The sequence below is a fragment of the Humulus lupulus genome, chromosome 1, assembly GCF_963169125.1.
Source record: "Humulus lupulus chromosome 1, drHumLupu1.1, whole genome shotgun sequence".
NCBI lineage: Eukaryota > Viridiplantae > Streptophyta > Magnoliopsida > Rosales > Cannabaceae > Humulus > Humulus lupulus.
The window spans coordinates 307216914-307237317 of NC_084793.1; the positions used below are offsets into that span (position 1 = coordinate 307216914).

The 20404-nt window shown below is 34.4% G+C and overlaps 4 protein-coding genes across 4 annotated transcripts; all 4 read left to right on the plus strand.

Moving 5' to 3' along the window:
* Positions 1 to 5728: 5728 nt before the first annotated feature.
* Positions 5729 to 6424, plus strand: LOC133781454 (uncharacterized). The gene has a single exon (XM_062220440.1). The coding sequence runs from the start codon at positions 5729 to 5731 to the stop codon at positions 6422 to 6424; it is 696 nt and encodes a 231-aa protein (XP_062076424.1).
* Positions 6425 to 14490: 8066 nt separating this feature from the next.
* Positions 14491 to 15480, plus strand: LOC133781476 (uncharacterized). The gene is made up of 2 exons (XM_062220474.1): positions 14491 to 14524; positions 14669 to 15480. Exons 1-2 carry the CDS (start codon positions 14491 to 14493, stop codon positions 15478 to 15480), a joined length of 846 nt encoding a protein of 281 aa, XP_062076458.1.
* Positions 15481 to 15870: 390 nt separating this feature from the next.
* On the plus strand, positions 15871 to 19355 carry LOC133781479 (uncharacterized). Its single transcript, XM_062220488.1, has 3 exons — positions 15871 to 16176; positions 16267 to 17445; positions 18444 to 19355. The coding sequence occupies exons 1-3, from the start codon at positions 15871 to 15873 to the stop codon at positions 19353 to 19355; spliced, it is 2397 nt and encodes a 798-aa protein (XP_062076472.1).
* A 39-nt stretch (positions 19356 to 19394) lies between these two features.
* Positions 19395 to 19888, plus strand: LOC133781486 (uncharacterized). The gene is made up of 2 exons (XM_062220496.1): positions 19395 to 19761; positions 19869 to 19888. Exons 1-2 carry the CDS (start codon positions 19395 to 19397, stop codon positions 19886 to 19888), a joined length of 387 nt encoding a protein of 128 aa, XP_062076480.1.
* The last annotated feature ends 516 nt before the right edge of the window (positions 19889 to 20404 follow it).

Consider the following 20404-nt stretch of genomic DNA (forward strand, 5'->3'; position numbering starts at 1 on the left):
AAACAATTACAAACACCAATCAATTAATTACAATGTAATTGCCCCACCCAATCTATATCCACTTTGCTAAATCTTTTTGTATCTATGAAAGTAAATCCATTACAAATTTCCCTTTTTATATCTCTAATTACATTTGTGACTATTGGAGATTTAGAGTTCCATAATGCATCATTCCTAGAACATCAAATATGATACACACTTGCAGTAATCGCACATAAGTACATCCGTCTTCGACACTTGGAATGACCACAATGCCTTACCCAATTCACAATTCCACGAAGTTGGCACAAATTAGTCCCAATACCCATCCAGTTCAACACCTCATGAATGCACCTAGTACTAAAGGCACAACCATAAAAAAAGTGTTCATGAGTTTCATTAACCTGCCCACACAACACACAACAAGTATCAATATTGAAACCAAAACGAATCAATCTGTCTTTGGTTTGTAATCTCTTCTTGAGAGCAAGCCAAGCTATGAACTTATGTTTGGGAATACTCATCCTATCCCAAATAAGAGTGTAGTTCCATCTGGTCTCATTCAAGCTCTTCAAACGTCTATTCAAGACACCTATACTAAAGTTATTCTTTTGGAACTCTACTGCAACCAAATCTGTTCGAAATTCCTCCTTGATCTGAACTATTTTAGTCCAGTACCAGTTGCTTGTAGTGGACATAAACCAATTTTTATACAAAAATATGGAAATTAAATCCATAATTTTGAACATTCTTAAAAAAAAGTCATAAAATAAGTTTTTCAAAAAAAAAATGGCATATTTTTGTTAACTTGTTAAAAAAACATAAAACAGGTTATTTCTCCAAAATCAATAAATTATTTTTAAAATAAACAACTTTAATTATTTAAAAAAAACTCTAAAAATTTGAATAAAAATGTAATAAGAGTAAATATAATTCAATGTTTAATTAAATCCAAATCAACTGAATAAATTACACAATAAAGTTTAATAAATTTTGTTTCAAAAAAAAGTTTAATGAATATTAAATGAGTAAATAACACCTGGAGTCCACATACTTTAACAACTGTATCACTTAGGATCCCAACTTTTATTTTGTAGCAATAAGATTCTCAACCTGTGCTTTATGGCTTACATAGGTCCCAAAAGTTATATTTTATAAAATAAATCCTAATTTATAAAGGTAAAATTAAATTTAAAAAAAATAACACCTATTTTTTTTTAATCTTTAAACCCTTCTTTATTACCAATTTTTTTTTGTAACTGACCTAAATGTTCTCTTGAAATATTAAGAAATAATATAAAAAAATATATTTTGTCATACCTCTAAAATATTTAATATATTACTTATATATTAATTAGTTTACTATTTTTAATAAAAACGTTTATATACTTTAAATTTTACAAACATGAAAATTATTAAGGATGCCTTTATCTATATCTTATTTTTGTCTCACCACACACATTTTTATTTAAACTCCTCATAAATTGTTAAAAATTATTTCCACCTTTATAATTAATTGCTTAATTTTTTTATATGTGTGGAAAGACTTTTTAACAATATATGAGGAGTTTAAATATGTGTTTAATGAGAAAAAAATAATGTTATAAATATAAATACCTTTAATAAATTTCATGCTTGTAAAATTTAAAGTATGTAAATTTTTTTTATTAAAAAAGATAAAGTAATTAATATATAATTGATACATTATATATTTTAGAAGTATAATAGAATTTTTTTTATTATTTCTTAATATTTTTTAAAAGAATATTTACGTCAATTACAAAAAATAATATAGGTTAGGGTTTATATTTTTTTAGACCGTGTGTGTTTTTTCTGATTACCTGTTTGGACTTTGTGTTTTAAAAAATTCATTTGTGGACCCTATATTTTGTAAAATAGTTCAATTAGACCCTTAAACTCAATTTTAATGAAGAAAAATTTGAATATAACAACACAGTTTTTAAGCAGAATGATTTTATTTTTGTTCTGAATTGTTTATTTAATGAATTATTTGTGATTTTAGTTGAGAAAACTTTGATCAAAATTGGGTATAGGGTTCTATTTGAACTATTTTACAAAACATAGGGTCCAAAAAGTAATTTGTTAAAACACAGGATCTAAACAGTTAATGAGACAAAACACAAGTTCAAAAAATGTATAAATCCTATAGTTTATAATAATTAACTAATAAAGAAGGTTTTGAAGAGAAATATATATATATATATATTTTTTTTGTTAAAATCCTATTTTACTCTTATAAACTAAGATTTATTTAATAAAATATAACTTTGGGGACTTAAGTGAGTCAAAAAATAAAGGTTGGGGGATCTAATTGCTACAAAATAAATGTTAGAGACCTAAGTAATACAACGGGTAAAGCTTGGAGACTCGAAGAGCCATTTATCCATTTTAAATTTCAAATTATTCAATACCAGTTTCAACTTACTTCCTTGTCTTCAAACAAAGATCCATGTAAAGAAAAATGATGAATCACAAGAAAATCATAAAATTCATAAAAATATGTTTGAGAAATCATACAAAATAAGAATACCTCGCCTGAGAAATTTCAAACCAATGGTTACTGATTCAATTCCTTCCTTAGGTCTATAGAAATCTCAGACCCTTGCACACAAAAATTCCTGGCCCAACCAAGAACACCGCATGAAGACCTTTCTCTTTGCTTTCTTCTTTTTTCTTTTTTTTTTTCTCTCTATTTCTTATTCTAATATAAGGTCATGCTTGGCATAACTTTGGAAGAGTTTTTGAAGTTTAAAAGATACTTTTAGGTGTGTTTTGATGAAATATATAAATAATTTTTTGAATTTAGAAGAGTTTTTAAGAGAAGCAGTGACTCACCAACTTCTTTAAGAAAGACTTCTAAAAAAATATGGAAAATTGTTTTCTTGTTTTAATAAATATTTCATACTACCTATTTTACCCCTATTTTTTATATAATAAAAATATATATTACATTTTTATTCTAAACTGTGTAGATAACAGTTATAGAATACGATTTATTTTTTCTTAAAAAGTATTCTATCTAATTTGTCTAAAAAATACTACGCATGATTTTTTTTAGTTTTTTTTTTGTTATTGTTTTATACATCTATATTTTTATATTTGAATATTTAATTTAAAATTAAATTTTTTTTGTTAATTACATTTAGATTTTTATGATTTATTTATTTATTAATTAATATTAATTCATATATGTATGTAATTAGATTTTTTTCTTCAAAAGAACGATTATAATATATCAAAAAAATAATTATATTATAATAAGTCTTTTACATCTCCATGGGTGATCTACTCAATCCTTCAAAATATATCATCAAAACTTAACTTTTTTTTATCTCAAAATTCTATATTACACCATACATCAGTCTCTCTATATTATTTAAATATTATATTTTTTATTAATTAAAATAATATAAAAGAGTAGATTAAAATTTTAAAAAAATGTTTGAAGTATATGTATGCAAAGAATAAAAAAGTATACAGAAATATTTGAAGTAGATGTAAACCATCTCCATATATAGAGATGGAATTGTGTTAAGGGTCAAAAACTTTCTTTCTTCAGTTTTAATCATTGTTATTGTCAATTATAAATTGTGTAGGAAAGATTAACTAAAATTTTGTATTTCCCTATATTACTAATTAGAGCTGTAAATACGGGCCAGATTTTCTAGCACGTCACGAAATCAGTACGAGCCCAGAAGGCACGAGCACGACATAACACGAAAAAATATAGGTTTGGGTCAGACATCACACAAATTGAAAATTAGCACGGCACAAATTAATTTCTAACACTCCGGACAGCTGGTAAAAAAAAAGATTATTTTATAACATTTTGCAAAAATTAAAAAATAAAAAAAGTCATTTCCACCCATTAACATTGACTTGTAATGTAGTGTGATGCTTCTATTATGGCCCCGAGCGTGGAATTCTAGGCTTATATATATATATATATATATTTATATGCTACGAAACGTCTTTATTGGGCGATTAACTCAAAGCCATATTAATTCCAAACACAAGGCAACTATGTATATAAGTCGAGCAACGTTTTTTCAACGATGCTCAAGAAAATATTACAATATAAAAGATTATAAAACAAAACCCAAAAGCTTCAATCTCAATAAATTCCATAAAAAAAAAAAAAAAAAAAAGCTTTCTACTTCTTCTTCTAGTTCTTCCATGGCGTCAGATTTTGCAGAAACTTTGAGTGGAGTGATGATTGTGATGTTTGTGGGACTTGGCGTTTTGTTCTCATGGGAAACCTTTATATTGATTCTCCGCACCCCTGATGGTGAGCCAAGGCTTAGAGACTTGATCCATGCCTTCTTCAAAACTACGTATACCAACCCCACTCGCCCCTCGCCGCCGGCAAAGACTGCACCTCCGCCGCCGAATACGGAGGCAGTCAAAGACAACGTCGTCGACGATGGTTTATCTATGGTGTAGCCTTATTTATTAATTAGATAGATACTCAGATCGATTATTGTTTTAATACTCGTGCATATATATTGTATTTTACGTAGTTGGATATATTATATAATAAATACTTTACCTTATATTATCAAATTTTAATTTTGTTTGAGAAATTATAGTATTTTTTTTTAATTTTACAGGACAATATTATAAATACTGTCAAACAAATCTTTTACTCTTTAGGTTTTGTATGATAAAAAATTTGGTTGGACTTTTGTATGATAAAAAATTGTTTTTTTTAAAAAAAAAATGATAATGAATTGAATCAAAAATTTAATTCAATTCATTTTTTCTGAAAAAAATATATCGATTCATTTTAATTAGTTTATTTTTTAATATTAGTTGGTCTTATATATGTGTTCACATGTCAATTTTTGTGGTACTTTAAGATAAGATAAAGATACTAATTGATATGTAACATGCAGTGAGTAAAACTTAAAAAAATTTGAGGATTCAAAGTCCAACTTTCGAATAAAATTAAGAACATTGACCATAAATAATTTGTCATATTGTTTATTTATGGAAGAAAAAGACTAAAAAAAAAAGAGAAGACAATATTTATTAACCCAGGAAAAGAATAACATTTTGATTCAAATAAAAGTGGTAAGACATTGAAAGAAATCACAATTAATTTTGAATGAGCAATCATTACATGTTATTATAAAGGTTTATGCGTTTTTGGACTCTGTGTTTTGTCTCATTACCTGTTTGGACCCTGTGTTTTGAAAAATTACTTTTTGGATCATGTGTTTTGTAAAATAGTTAAAATAGAATCTTAAACCCGATTTTGGTCAATGTTGTCTCTGTTAATAATATAAGTTTTATTATTATGTAAGGGTAGTTTAGTCTTTTAGCCTCTCATTATTTTGGCTATATATTTTGTTGCTCTTGTATTCTTATTTTCATCTCTTTTAACATAATGAAAACCTAGCCTCCATTTTGATTCTCTTTCTCAAATTTCCTTTGTCTATTTTGCAAAATTATTATGGTATCAGAGCAATGTTCTTGAGTACCCTTGATTTGGTTGCGCTAGGATTGTAATCATGGTATTAGGAATTTGGCTCTGTCTTTGGCTTTGATTTTGAGGTTTTCGCACCAATCTTGGGGATTTCACACTTTGTTCTATTTATTTGGATTTCGATTGTTCGACATGGCTGGCGCAAAAGATGATTCGCTTCAGTCCATCAATGTGCAATTGAATGGGTAGAATTATTCGTATTGGCATTATGTTATGAAAATTTTTCTGAAAGGGAAACGTATGTGGGGTTATGTTTCTGGAACTTCCACGAAACTGAAGAACGATAAGGATGAGAGCTTTGCAGAACAGTTGGATCTTTGGGATGCCAACAATTCGAAAATCATCACTTGGATCAACAACTCGGTTCAACAATCAATCGGTTTCCAATTAGCGAAATATGAGACGGCGAAGGAAGTTTGGGAGCACTTGGAAAGGCTGTATACAGAGTCTAATTTCGCAAAGCAGTATCAGTTGGAGATTGACATTCGGGCCCTTCAACAGAATAACATGAACGTTCAAGAATTTTATTCTGCTATGTGTAATCTGTGGGATCAGCTTGCTTTGACTGAATCAGCGGAGTTACGGGCATTTGCCCCTTACATTGCTCGGCGAGACGCACATCGTCTAGTTCAGTTTTTGATGGCTCTTCGAGATGAGTTTGAAGGTCTTCGTGGCATAATCCTGCATCGCAGTCCTCTTCCGTCGGTTGATTCAGTGGTTAATGAGTTGTTAGCAGAAGAGATTCGCTTGAAATCTCGTGTTGATAAAGGGGGGCGGAAAAGGGGATTCTTCCTTCTCCGAATCCCTCTGTCTTTGCAGTTCCTCATCGGCCAGCTTCCAACAATCAACACAAGACTCAAGCCAAGGTTGGCTATGATGAATGCAGTTTTTGCAAGCAAAAAGGACACTGGAAGGCTCAATGTCCCAAATTGTTGAACAGGGCGCAATCACCGAATCAGTCTCCTCACTGGAAATCTGGCAACCAACCTCATCGACCTCTTCACTCTATGTCTTCGAACATGGCAGCTATTGTTCCACCTACAGATTCTGGAAGCGCTCCTAGTACCTCTATTGCTACACTCACAGAGCAGTTTCAGAAGTTCATTGCCTCGCAGCCACACGCCATGTCAGCCTCCTCACACATAGGTTTGCCTTCTAGTAGTACACCAGGTATATCTTGTTAGAATATTTTATATGGACTAACCTAATTAAGTGTTGCTCACACAGTGTCGGTATTAGCATGTAATGATAACTATATAATCGGTAATGCATGATATTACCATCGGGCCATAATGGGATGGACATAACGTACTAACATGCTCGGGGCCCATGGACACGCTCTAAAACGTCTTTGGTCAGCCCATTGGGCCAAGACAACTAATTCTCTCACATTGGGCATGTAAGCCCAATTGGCCCATAATTCCTTATATAAAGGGTTGTGCTCTTGATTAATGATTAAGGTGGAATGAGTGTGGCTATGGTGTAGAGAGAATGATAGAGTAGTGTTCATTACTCCTAAGCTCTCCTTTTCTCTATATGTGTAGATCAAAGAAGTGTAATCAACATGATTATTAGAGATCAAGGCGATAATTGGAGGTACGTATATTATTATATTAATGCCCTAAATAAAATGTTTGATCATGGAAATTCATGAGCATGATTTGATATTGATTATTGTTTATTTAGTGCTCATTGTGTATTAATTATTGTTGAAACTGCTTGTTCTCTCTTATTGTCTGCTTATGTTCCTAGTGAGTTCTGGGGGGAAGCCATTCTGACTGCAGTTCATTCAATCAATAGAATTCTGTCATTTGTCACTTCAGGTCTGTCTCCCTTTGAAAAACTTTATGGTCACGCTCCTGATTATTCTTCATTGAGAGTCTTTGGTTCCACATGTTTTGTTCTCCGCCCTCATGTTGAACGTAGTAAGCTTACTTCTCGTTCCGCTCTTTGTGTATTTCTTGGTTATGGTGAAGGTCAAAAAGGATATCGATGTTATGATCATGTTAGTCAAAAACTCTATGTTTCTCGTCATGTTGTATTTCTTGAGCATATACTTTTCTACTCTATTCCATCGGACACCCCTAATCTACACAAATCTGATCTCACTCGTATTGATCCATTTGATTCTTGTACTGTTGATACTCTTAACTCTGCAGATGTCGGTTCTCAGCCTGTCGAAGTCCCTTTTGTCCCTACTACTGCCCAAGATGCTTCTGAGATTGTGGATCCTGCTCCTCCTCCTCGCTACCCTCAAAGAATTCGTAAGTCCACACAGTTACCTGATTTTGTCTACTCCACTTATTTTGATTATTTCTCTTCTTTTTTGACTTCTATTCACCAACTCTCTGAGCCCTCTTCCTATAAAGAGGTTATTCTTAACCCTCTTTGGCAGCAGGCAAAGGCTGAAGAACTCTCTGCGTTGTACAAGACAGGTACTTGGGATATTGTTCCTCTTCCTGTGGGGAAGCGTGCTATTGGTTCTCGTTGGGTTTACAAGATCAAGACTAAGTCTGATGGGTCAGTAGAGCGGTACAAAACTCGTTTGGTTGCTAAAGGCTTTGCTCAGGAGTATGGGATGGATTATGAGGAAACTTTCGCTCTAGTTTCCAAACATACCACTATTCATACTCTCATTGTTGTTGCGTCTGCTCGACAGTGGTCCATTTCTCAAATGGACGTTAAAAACGTCTTCTTGAACGGGACTCTTCAAGAAGAAGTTTACATGGTTCCTCCACCAGGTGTTCCTCATAATTTAGGAGAAGTTTGCAGATTGAAGAAGGCTCTTTATGGGCTTAAACAAGCTCCCTGAGCCTGATTTGAAAATTTTTCCATCGTGATTACTTCTCTCGGCTTCCACCCTAGTGCACATGATTCAGCTCTCTTTGTTAGGTGTACTTCTTCTGGCCGCACTTTTGTAACGCCCCAACTCCAGGGACCGCTATAGTGCACGTTGCAAACAGTGCTAAACTCGCTAATCGAGCCATTTGGCCATAAACGTGTAACTAAGTAAGACTAGCGGTTTAGGGGTTAAAAACTTTGGCTAAGGTATAACGTTTCACTAGAACGTTTACTGTATACATTGGGATCCCAAAAATATAATTTCAGAGTTTATTACAAGAAAGTGTTTACAACAGGCCGTTCTAAGCGGCAAAACAGGGTTCAACCCTAGTTCCACTTTCAAACCTCGCCCAAGTATTGGTCGAGCAGCTGCATATGTACATGTCATCACCTAAGCTCTCCAACTCAAGGATGGTCCAGCTTCCTTTTTCCTTTACCTGCACCACAAAGCACCCGTGAACCGAAGCCCAGCAAGAAAACTCATATGCTCATAAACAGTCATATCATGATATCAAATCATATCTGGCATGCTTAGCATTCATAGCTCTACTCAGCGTGCAAATGAATTTAGACAGATGCTGGGGTATCCAGGACAAGAAGTCCTGGCCTTCCGATTGGAGGACTATCAAGTCAATCCTAATAAGATGAGTGTCACAACACTAGAGGTTCTGGTAAGCCATACTGAGTGACCGACAAGCGAGTCACCAATTCAAGTGGAAGGCTGGCTGTTGGGTAAGCCTCTAACCTTCATCAGGTTCTGGTAAACCATACTAAGTGACCAACAAGCAAGTCACTGGGGCCTCAGTGCCCAAGCCATGCATATGATGATCAAAATGATCATGCAGAGCTCGTGGCTCTGATCAAATAAGTGAATATCACTTGAGGTTCTGGTAAACCATACTGAGTGACTGACAACCAGGTCACTAGGGGCCCAGTGCCCATTTCCTGCAATGGCTCTACATGACTAGCCTTTGGCTAGTTAAATGCTTGTTTATATTCATCGAACTTGAGGTCGGTCCTGCATTAATGCTCTTTGAGTCATTCAATGCAGAGGGTCGATTAGGTCCAATCGACATAGCTTGCATTACACACTAGGGTTGTCATGACTAGTGAGTTAGCATAATGTGACCAGTGCCCAGTACCACTGCCGAACCTGACTAGTGAGTCACGGCTTCACAGTTGATACTAACACCTTTGCCAATTCTGACTAATGAGTCAGCCCTGTGTGACCAGTGCCCAGTACCACTGCCGAACCTGACTAATGAGTCACAGCTTCACAGTTGATATTAGCACCTTTGCCAAACCTGACTAATTAGTCAGTACCATGCACAAGTAAGCAATGCTATCAATGTGTATCATATGCCAATTATCCAAGAACAGGGCATTCAGCATGCTTACTAAACAGTTGCTAGCATAATTATGATCATGCACAAACTCAGAGACTCAAGCCCTGACCAATCTCATATTCATCATTCATGGCATGCCATAATCACATGTTTCTCGTGCATCACATACATCACACTCAATCATCTAGCATGCCTCAGTAATATTCTTATGCAAATGGGCAAGATCGCCAAGCATTCATCATGCTATCAATGTTTACATTTAAACATCCAACATGCATCAATCATAGCCATGCATGTCACACATAGGGTGCAGTTTTCTTACCTTGGGTTCGAGCGAGAATTAATAAAAGAAACGACCTTTGAGAACGATCAGTCCTTTGGTCCTTTAACGGTCACCTAGTCATAACCAAAAATATAGGATATCATCAATGAAAATGATCAACATAAGTTCCCAAACCAATATCTAGCCTCCGGGACATCAATCCCCACTTAACCGGGTAGTAGGATCGACCCCGAGGCCTTAAGCTAGCATCCCCAAGCCAAAAACCTATTTTTGGCCAAATCTGCCTTGATGGGCCGCGGCTCACCATAGCCATGCCGCAGCTCATCCCCCTGACAAAGGCATAATTGCCTCAGAAACCACCTTAGGCCGCGGCACACTAAAGCGAGGCCGCGGCTCATTACCCTGACCAACCCAAAAACCAGCAACGCACCAGCAAACTCCCCTGCGTTTTTCCTCTCAAACCAGCCCTTAAAATCAACTCAAAACCTCTTCCAAACACTCATTTAAACCTCCAAATATCATCAACATCTCACCCTCATCAAAACCCAAGTTTCCAAACTCAAGAACTTCCATTAATTCACAACTAACACATCAAAATCCTCAACTGAAAACTTAATAAAAAAAACAGGGTATACCATGAAACTCATGGCTGGAACTTACCTCAAACTTGATTTTGAATCCCCTTTCATGGCTGAATCAAGTTCCTAAGCTCCCACCTTTGATCTCCTAGCTTAACTCCTCAATTTGGCCTCTCAAAATTCAAAGGGAAGTGAAGGGAGGAACATGTACGGGAGAGAAGAAAATGATGAGGATGAGACTCTGTTTCTGTTCTGTTTCCACAGCTTTCTAAACCCCAAAAGCTTATATAAATCCTTAAGGTCAAAAGACCATAATGCCCCTAGGCCAATTTAAAAGCTTCTAAACACTCCCAAGGGTAAATTCGTCATTTCCAACCTATACCGTTAATTATAATTAACGCTCTCTGATTCCCGCTAATCTCAACATTCTCAAATGCCAATGAATCATACCCCATTACCCTTTAATTCCCGGTAATGTTTTAATCATCAAAATGACCCCGAGACTCTCCCCGTGCCTCGAACTAAAACCTGTTATGACTAGACCGAAAACTTGCATCTCATGATCGTCTCATGTCGAATGGCTCGAACCAACCCACATATAATGTGGTAAAATTATAATTCACCCATATGCATAAAATTACACAATCACGCCCCCAACGGCCAAATTACCAAAATGCCCTTGCATTTAAAATATGAGCACACATGCATGCATTCACCATCATATAATAATATAATTCACATAAACATGCATATAACCATTAAATACCATAATAAATCAATTATGGCCCTCCCGGCCTCCTAATCAAGGTCCTAAACCTTATTAGGAAATTTGGGGCATTACAACTTTACTCTCTTTATATGTTGATGATATGATTATCACCGGTGATGATGCGAATGGGATAACAGAGTTGAAAACGCACGTGACTCGTGAATTTGAGATGAAAGATTTGGGTTCCCTACGGTACTTTTTAGGGATAGAAGTAGCTTACTCTCCTCGTGGCTATCTTCTTTCTTAATCTAAGTACATTGCTGATATTCTCGATTAGGCTCGTCTCTCTGATGCTCGCACTATTGATACCCCTCTTGAGCTTAATGCCAGGTATTCTTCATCTGATGGTGTTGCCTTGTCAGATCCCTCTCTATATTGCACTCTGGTTGGTAGCTTAGTGAACCTTACTGTCACCAGTCTAGACATCGCTTATGCAGTTCACATTGTGAGTCAGTTTGTTGCATCTCCCACTACCGTTCATTGGGCAGCTGTGCTTCGTATTCTTCGATATCTTCGGGGAACTCAATTTCAGAGTCTGCTTTTTCCATCTACGTCTACTTTAGAGTTACGTGCCTACTTAGATGCAGATTGGGGTGGTGATTGTATTGATCGCAAATCTACCACTGGTTTTTGTATATTTTTGGGAGATTCTCTTATTTCTTGGAAGAGTAAAAAATAAACTGTTGTCTCTCGATCGTCTACAGAAGCAGAATATCGTGCCATGGCCTCCACTACCGCTGAAATTGTTTGGTTGCGTTGGTTACTTGCTGATATGGGTGTTATTCTCTCAGATTCCACTCTGATGCATTGTGACAATGTTAGTGCTATTCAGATTACTCGCAACTCCGTTTTTCATGAGCGCACGAAACATATTGAGATAGATTGTCATCTTACTTGTCACCACTATCAGAATGGGACCATCACTTTACCATTTGTCACTTCCGCTATGCAGATTGCCGACTTGTTTACAAAGGCTCATACTATTTCTCGTTTTCGTTTCTTAGTTGGCAAACTCTCGACGCTTCCGGCAAATGCATCGTGAGTTTGAGGGGGGATGTTAATAATATAAGTTTTATTATTATGTAAGGGTAGTTTAGTCTTTTAGCCTTTCATTATTTTGGCTATATATTTTGTTGCTCTTGTACTTTTATTTTCATCTCTTTTAACATAATGAAAACCTAGCCTCCATTTTGATTCTCTTTCTCTTTCTCAAATCTCCTTTGTCTATTTTGCAAAATTATCAGTCTCAACTAAAATCACAAATAATTTACCAAACTAACAATTCAGAACAAAAATAAAACCATTATGCTTAAAAATTGTGTTGTTATATTCAATTTTTTCTTCATCAAAATTGAGTTTAGGGTTCTATTTTAACAATTTTACAAAATATAGGGTCCAAAAAATAATTTGTCAAAACACAAGGTCCAAACAGGTAATGGGACAAAACACAGGGTCCAAAAAAGTATAAACCCTTATTATAATACATATAAGACTAATCACACACAAATATTACACCAAATATTTACACACAATAATTAGTGTATAATGTAGTTACAAGAGATTTTTCACAAATTTTCAGAAAATTCGGAATAATTTAGCAAACTGAAATCAAGATTCAAATAACTTATTGCACGCGTGCTTGTTTTAATAATTATATGCGTGTGCAATAAGCTATTTAAATCATGATTTCAACATTTTAAATTATCCATAATTTCTTAAAAATTTGTGAAAGGTCCCATGTAGCTACTTTATACACCATTATGTAAAAAAATAGGGTTACAATTTATTCATATACCAAAATTACTAAAAATATCTATAGGTATTGATTAAAAAAATTACTATCCAAAAATTTTCTAGTATATAATTTTTGCTATTGACTACCAGAAAAATATTATTCCTATCCTAATCCCACTCCAAGCAAGACAAGACATTATGAAATAATGAGAAGGGTAGGAGTAACAAAAGGGGTAACATTGACTTGACTTGGTGTGATGACTGTTTTATGGTCCTAATAACTTAACATTATCAACACGTCTCTCGAGAGAGGAGTTGAATTCTAGTCTAGATGCCACAAATCGTCTCTCTTGGGAGATTCACTCAATGTATATAAATATAAAGTGGTAAATATTAACAATAATTTTAATAAAATTTAGTTCAATCTATATTTAAAAAAATATATATAATGGAATAAATTATATTTATATAATATATATAAATATTTATATCAATAATTTCTATATGTAAATACAACATTGACATATATATTTACATGATTACATGATATATATAATACAATAATATTTAAAAATAAATTAATAATAGAAATAAAAAAAATCATAGTGTAAACAGTAGTATACATGCTTAAACTATTTTTAATTTCTAATGTATCTCTCACAATTTCTTTTAGTGAATTTGATGAAGAAAAATAGCCCCAATCACTTGATAAAAAATAAATTATTATACAAATTTATAAGATAAAAAAATAATATGTTTGCCTTTATTATTTTTAAATAAATATGATTTAATTATTTAAATTATCATAAAATAACTTAAAAATGTCTCATTTTAATTAATTAATTTTTGTTTAAGTTTATGTTTGTTCTAATTTTTAAATTTGGCAGTGACAATAAAAGATTATATATTATATGCTTAATATAATATTAAGTTTAAGTTTAATTAAATTTATTTAAGTTATAAAATATATGATTTTCCAACATACTGTGGTCACTGGTCGCACAAGGTAATTTTCTTTTCTCCTTTCCTTGGACACGGTGTACTTTAGATGAAGTATCAAGATTAGTAGCACCAATTATAAAATATATGATTTTAAATTCAGGATTCTCTCTAAGCTCGGTTTGCTCTGTTAGGGCTTGAGCTGCGCCATGGCAGGGAGACCGAGACTACGAAAGGACTCAGCGAAAATTCAGGCTACTAAGAAGGGAACCAAGAAGAAAGGACCGAGTTCTTCTGATCCAATCAAGAAAACGAAGAAGATTGATCAGATTTTGGGGATAGAGGAACTGCAATGCTCTGATTCAGAGAACGATCTGGATTTAGGGAAAGAATTACCGCCGATAATAACTACTGCAATCGGAGATGATGGAGTTGGGATAATTCTTTCTCCACGATCCAATGAACGTGAAATCATTTAGCGATCTGAGATTCGAGCAACCTTTGCTGAAGTAATGGGGGCTGCTAATGTTGCGAAGAACACTACTGGTAAGAATTCTCCCCATAAATTTCCTATTATGCATTTTGAGAAATAAGTTAGGGGGGAAATTGGGGGTTGTGCAAAGATTATAGATGAAGATATAGCTGGTGAGATTAATTACTGGAATTCTGCCATTGTTTGCTATGTTTTAGGGGCTAACCCTCCTATACATGTTATAGAAGGTTTTCGGAAAAGAATTTGGAAAAATAAGAATATTGATAGAGTTAGTCTACTAACTCATGGAGTCTTTTTGGTCCGATTTCATTCGATTGAGGATCGGGATGGTATTCTTAAAGGTGGATATCAATTCTTTGATAAGAAGCCGCTTATTATGAAGGCTTGGGATCCAGATGTTAGATTTACCAGGGAACAGGTGTGGAAAGTTCCAGTTTGGGTTCAACTCAGACAGCTTGATTTGAAGTACTGGGGGGAAAGATCAATGGGGAAAATAGTGAGCACTCTCGGGAGGATGATCAAACAAGATCAAGCTACTATGAATAGAGATAAACTAGAGTTTTCTCGAGTTTTAATAGAGATGGATATCTCTAAAGGCTTTCCGAACTCGATCAAATTTGAAGATGAAAAAGGGAGTCTAGTTTATCTGGAGGTTTCTTATGAATGGAAACCAGAAAAGTGTGCTACTTGTAATGGAATAGGCCATACTAGTAATGTGTGTAAGAAGGAAAAAGTTGTGGAACAAATGAAGAAAATATGGAAGCCGAAAGAGGTGACAGAAACAGTGAAAAATCCTCCTAAGAAAGAAACAGAGGATGATCAGGGATTTAAAAAAGTGAAAGGTAAAAAGGTGGTGATAGCAAGGCCCTCTCAAATTAACACGAGTAACGCTTTTGAAGTTCTTGAAGAGATTTCGATTCAAGAAGAACAAGTGGTCAAAGTTCTTTGTGAGATGCAGTCCATTATTGGTGGAGGGTTATTGATGGAGGGGGAGATCCTCCACCAATAAATGGATAAAATCTTCATTTGGAACGTAAGGGGCATCAATAAATCCTCAAAGCAAATTGATGTTATGAAAGAATTTCATAATAAAAATATAGGATTTATTGGGCTCCTTGAGACAAAGGCTAAGGCTACCAAAATGGGAGCCTTATACCTACAAATGTTCAAAGGTTGGTGTTTTTCGTCTAATCTTGCTCATCATCCTAATGGAAGGATTATCATAGCTTGGAATCCAAATAGTTTTGAAGTGGATATCAAAGGTGGTACAAGCCAACTTATTCACTGTGTTCTAAAGCCTAAAAGAGGTCATATCTTTGCTTTAACTGTAGTGTATTTTGCTAATGACTCCAGAACTAGAGAAATTTTATAGAGAGATCTGGTGACCATCTCGGAAGGTATGAAGATTCCTTGGATAGTTGGAGGTGATTTTAATGCGGTGTTGAATCCGGAAGAGAGGCTTGAATATCGAGGAAATGCAAATGAATTGATTCCTTTTCAGACCTGTGTGAATAAATGTGGTTTAGAAGACGTGAAATACAATGGCAGATTCTTCACGTGGAATAACAAACAAGATGGTAAAAATCGAGTTTATGCTAAACTCGACAGATTTTTAGCTACCTCGGATTGGATAGACACATATTCCACTGCTGAAGTCTCTTTTCTTCCTGAAGGAGACTTTGACCATTCCCCGGCTCTTTTTACAGTTTACCCGAGCATGTAAAATATCAAAAAACCTTTCAGGTATTTTAATTTTTGGAAGAACTTGAATGGTTTTCTTGATGTCGTGAAGCAGTTTTGGCAGGAAAAAGTTGCTGGTTCTCATATGTATCAGCTGGTGTTTCTTTTAAAACAGCTCAAATCTGGCTTGAAGAGTTTGAATAGGCAAGGCAGGGGTGATGTAGAGCTTCAAGAGAAGGAGGCCTACCAGCATTTGTTAAATATTCAGCAGCAATTACAGCTTGATCCTAGTAATAGTGAGCTGATTTTGGCAGAAATAAAGAGTAGAAAAGATTTTTCAGTAGCTCACAAGAATTATATCCAATACCTTAGCCAAAAAGCTAAAGTAGATTGGATAAAGTCCGGGGATGAGAATACTAAAATGTTCCACACTAGCTTGAAAGTGAGAAGACAACAGAACACAATTTATTCTATCCGGGACCAGAATGGAAATTGGGTGGACAATCAAGAAGGAGTCATTAAAGCTTTCCTTGAGTTTTATGATTCCTTGCTTGGTACTAAAATTGAAGGTCGAACAAGGGTGCATAAAAGAATTGTCCAGGAGGGAACTTTGATTAGTCAAAGCCAAGCAAATTGGCTAGTTCGAGATTATACTGGTGAAGAGGTAGAAGCAGCTCTGAAGTCCATTCCTAATGATAAAGCTCCAGGTCCTGATGGATATAACAGTACCTTCTTTAAAGATACTTGGGAGATAACTGGTAAGGAGGTTAAAGAGGCCATTTTATCTTTTCTTAACACAGGGAAGCTTCTAAAAGAAATTAATGCTACCACAGTGACTTTGGTGCCCAAGTCTATTTGTCCCGAATTAGTTAGTGACTATAGACCTATTGCGTGTTGCAATGTGATCTATAAAATAGCCACTAAGATGATTTGTAACAGACTTAGAGATATTCTTCCTGACATCATTTCGGAAAACCAAAGTGGTTTTGTGAAAGGAAGGAAAATTGCTCACAACATCATGATTTGCCAAGATATGGTTCGGGGTTATGATAGAAGGAGTGCTAAGTCGGCTTGCCTTTTCAAGATTGATCTTCAAAAAGCTTATGATACTCTTGATTGGGATTTTCTTAAAGAAATGTTAGAAGCTTTGAACTTTCCCCAAAAATTTGTGGAGTTGATCATGATTTGTGTAACTACTCCTCGGTTCTCTTTTTGCATTAATGGAGCTTTACATGGGTATCTTCAATCCAAGAGGGGTTTGAGACAGGGAGATCCTATGTCGCCTCTTCATTTTGTAATTGGAATGGAGTATCTGTTATATTATTTCATATAATATAATATTAGATTAAATAATGTGACAAAATATGATTTGTCACACCTTGTAACATATTATTGAGAGTCACAAAATTGGACTAGTGTGTGTGCCCAAATGTGACATATTTTGGAGTTACAAAATCAGTTACAAATTTGTAACTCCCAAATATTACCCAATAATGTGTATATTATATGGTACACATTTGAGATTGGATTTCATAAAGTCATGATGATATATGACTGTTGGAGACATGTTTTTAACTCCCAATAGGTGTTCGGAGGTTACAAAATCATGTGGGAAAGGATTTGGGACGTTTTGGAAAAATGATTTTTTTGTACTGAAAATGGCCTGTGGCCGCGGCCAGTGAGGCTGACAGCCTATGTGAATTTTCAGTTTTTTCCAAATTGAACGGTTCTAACATCCCAAATAACTCCCAAATCTCCATTTTAATTCCATAAACATCAAATTAAACATTGGTAACAGCCATGGGGGTTGGTGTAATTTGAAATTCAAAGGGGTATCTCAAACTCTATAAATGGGAGCCTAATGCTCACTTGTATGACACACCATTTTTCATCCACAAAGCACTTGGCTGAAAAATACACCAAAAGGCTTGATAATTCCAGAGAGCTATTTCCTAGAGAGATCCCTTAGTGCTTAGAGAATAGGGGGAAATAATATTTTGGACAAAGGTCTTGAACCTTGTTCAAGTTGGTGATCCCCACTACTCTACACTTTGGTTGAGTGTGAGAGTTGGTTTGTCTTTTCATTCTTTTGCTCTTCTTATTTACTTGTATTATTATAGTATTGAGTTTGTAATCTTCTTCTTCTACATCTTTCTATTTACTTGTATTTTGAGCAATTAAGTTGTAATATTTATTTAATCAATTATCTTGTCCATTGTATCTTTGCATAGAGTTGTATTTTTGGTTTTTCCATATTTCCATTGAGCAATTATAATATATATTCTCTAACAGTATCTGTCTCGGATCTTAAAAAAGATAACAAAAGACAGCAAATTTCAATTCCACCCGAGATGTAAGAGTTTGGCTCTTACTCACCTTTGTTTTGCTGATGATCTTCTTTTGTTTTGTAAAGGAGATTATGTTTCAGCAACCCTGTTGCTAAGGGGCTTCAAGTTGTTTTCGAATTCTTCTGGCCTTAAAGCGAATCTTGGGAAATCCGCAGTGTATGGAGCAGGTATGGACACTTATTCTTTTGATAGAATAGTGGATATTTCCGGTTATCAAAAGAGTTTGCTGCCTTTTAAATACTTGGGTATGCAAATCTGTTCGAAAATGATTACAAGGGCTGACTGTGATTGCTTAGTTGATAAAATGACCAAAAGAATTAAGGTTTGGAGCAGTAGAAATCTTTCTTATGCTGGCAGGATGGTATTGATTAATTTTGTTTTGCTTACCATAAATTCTTTTTGGTCTCAAATTGTTATCCTTCCTAAGATGGTTGTTCAAAAGATTAACCAAGTGTGTCGAGCCTTTCTTTGGAAGGGTAGTGAGATGCTTAATGGCCCGGGTAATGACTCTTGGGAGGATGTTTGTAAGGAAAAAAAAGAAGGAGGTTTGGGGTTTAAAGATATAGCTATGTGGAATCTTTGTGCTATAGGTAAACATGTTTGGGATGTCACCAAGAAGAAGGATAACTTGTGGGTTAAGTGGGTGAATTCCGTCTATATTAAACATGATGATTGGTGGAACCATATAGCTCCAAATGATGCAAGTTGGTATTGGAAGCGTATTGTGCAAACTAAAGAAAAAATTAGGAATATGTTTACTCAAACAGAATTTCAGCTCTTCAAATTCTCCATCCAGGGTCTTTGTAACAAGATGCAGTCTATTCAGTTAGAAAGGTGGAAGTACTTCTTGATTTAGGACAGATCCAATGTTCCAAAACATAGAGTTATTGTTTGGATGGCTTTACTTGGAAAACTTCACACTAGAGATCGGCTTTACAGGTTTGGAATCACTCCTCAAGCCGATTGCTTAATTTGTGGAGTTGCTGAAGAGAATCACAGTCACTTATTCTTTTCCTGCTGCTTCAGTAGGAAAGTCTTGCTAGAAGTTGTTAGCTGGTGTGGTATTACCTATACAGGTACTGACTTGGAAAAGTTGTTGAAGTGGCTACTGAAAAAAAAGATTTCGAAAGGTAGAAGAGCTGTTCTGTTCAGTATTGTTTCTGCTACAGTTTACTATGTCTGGATGGGAAGAAATAGAGTTCTTTGGGATCATGTGCTTCCCATGGTTTCAGTTGTTGTAAAGAATATTATTCATGCTGTTTGTAATAGATTACAGATAATGAATATACATAAACTCAATAGTATAGATAGAGATTGGGTGGGAATGCTCATGAGAGCTTGTAATTAATTGTTCTTTGATTCTTGTTAGGTTGTAAAGGAGTTTCTTGATGTGAATACAAAGATTACTGATTTACCAAAAAAAAAAAATATATGATTTTATTATTACTGTTAAAACTAATAATTTCCGTTATCTACATACTTTTTATATAAAAGAGATAAACAAACTTTTTAGGTGGGGCGGTATCTATTTTGAGATTTGAAGAAATTATAATCTATTTTTTTTATGATATCGTACATTATAGTTATAACAGACATTTTGCCAATTTTTGAAAAATTCTGAATAATTTACGGTGCCAAAATTAAAATTTAAACACTAAATTGCACACATGCTTAATTTTTTTTATACGCGTAGAAAACATGATGTTTGAACTCTCATTTAGACACTTTAAATTATTCTGAATTTCTCGAAAATTGGAATGATGCATATTATAACTATCATGTACACTGTCATAAAAAAATTAAGTTATAATTTCTTCAAATACTGAAAATGCCCCTATTTAAGAAGCACCCTAGTTATATAAATATATATATATATGTATAAATTTTACAATGCATCCCATGATT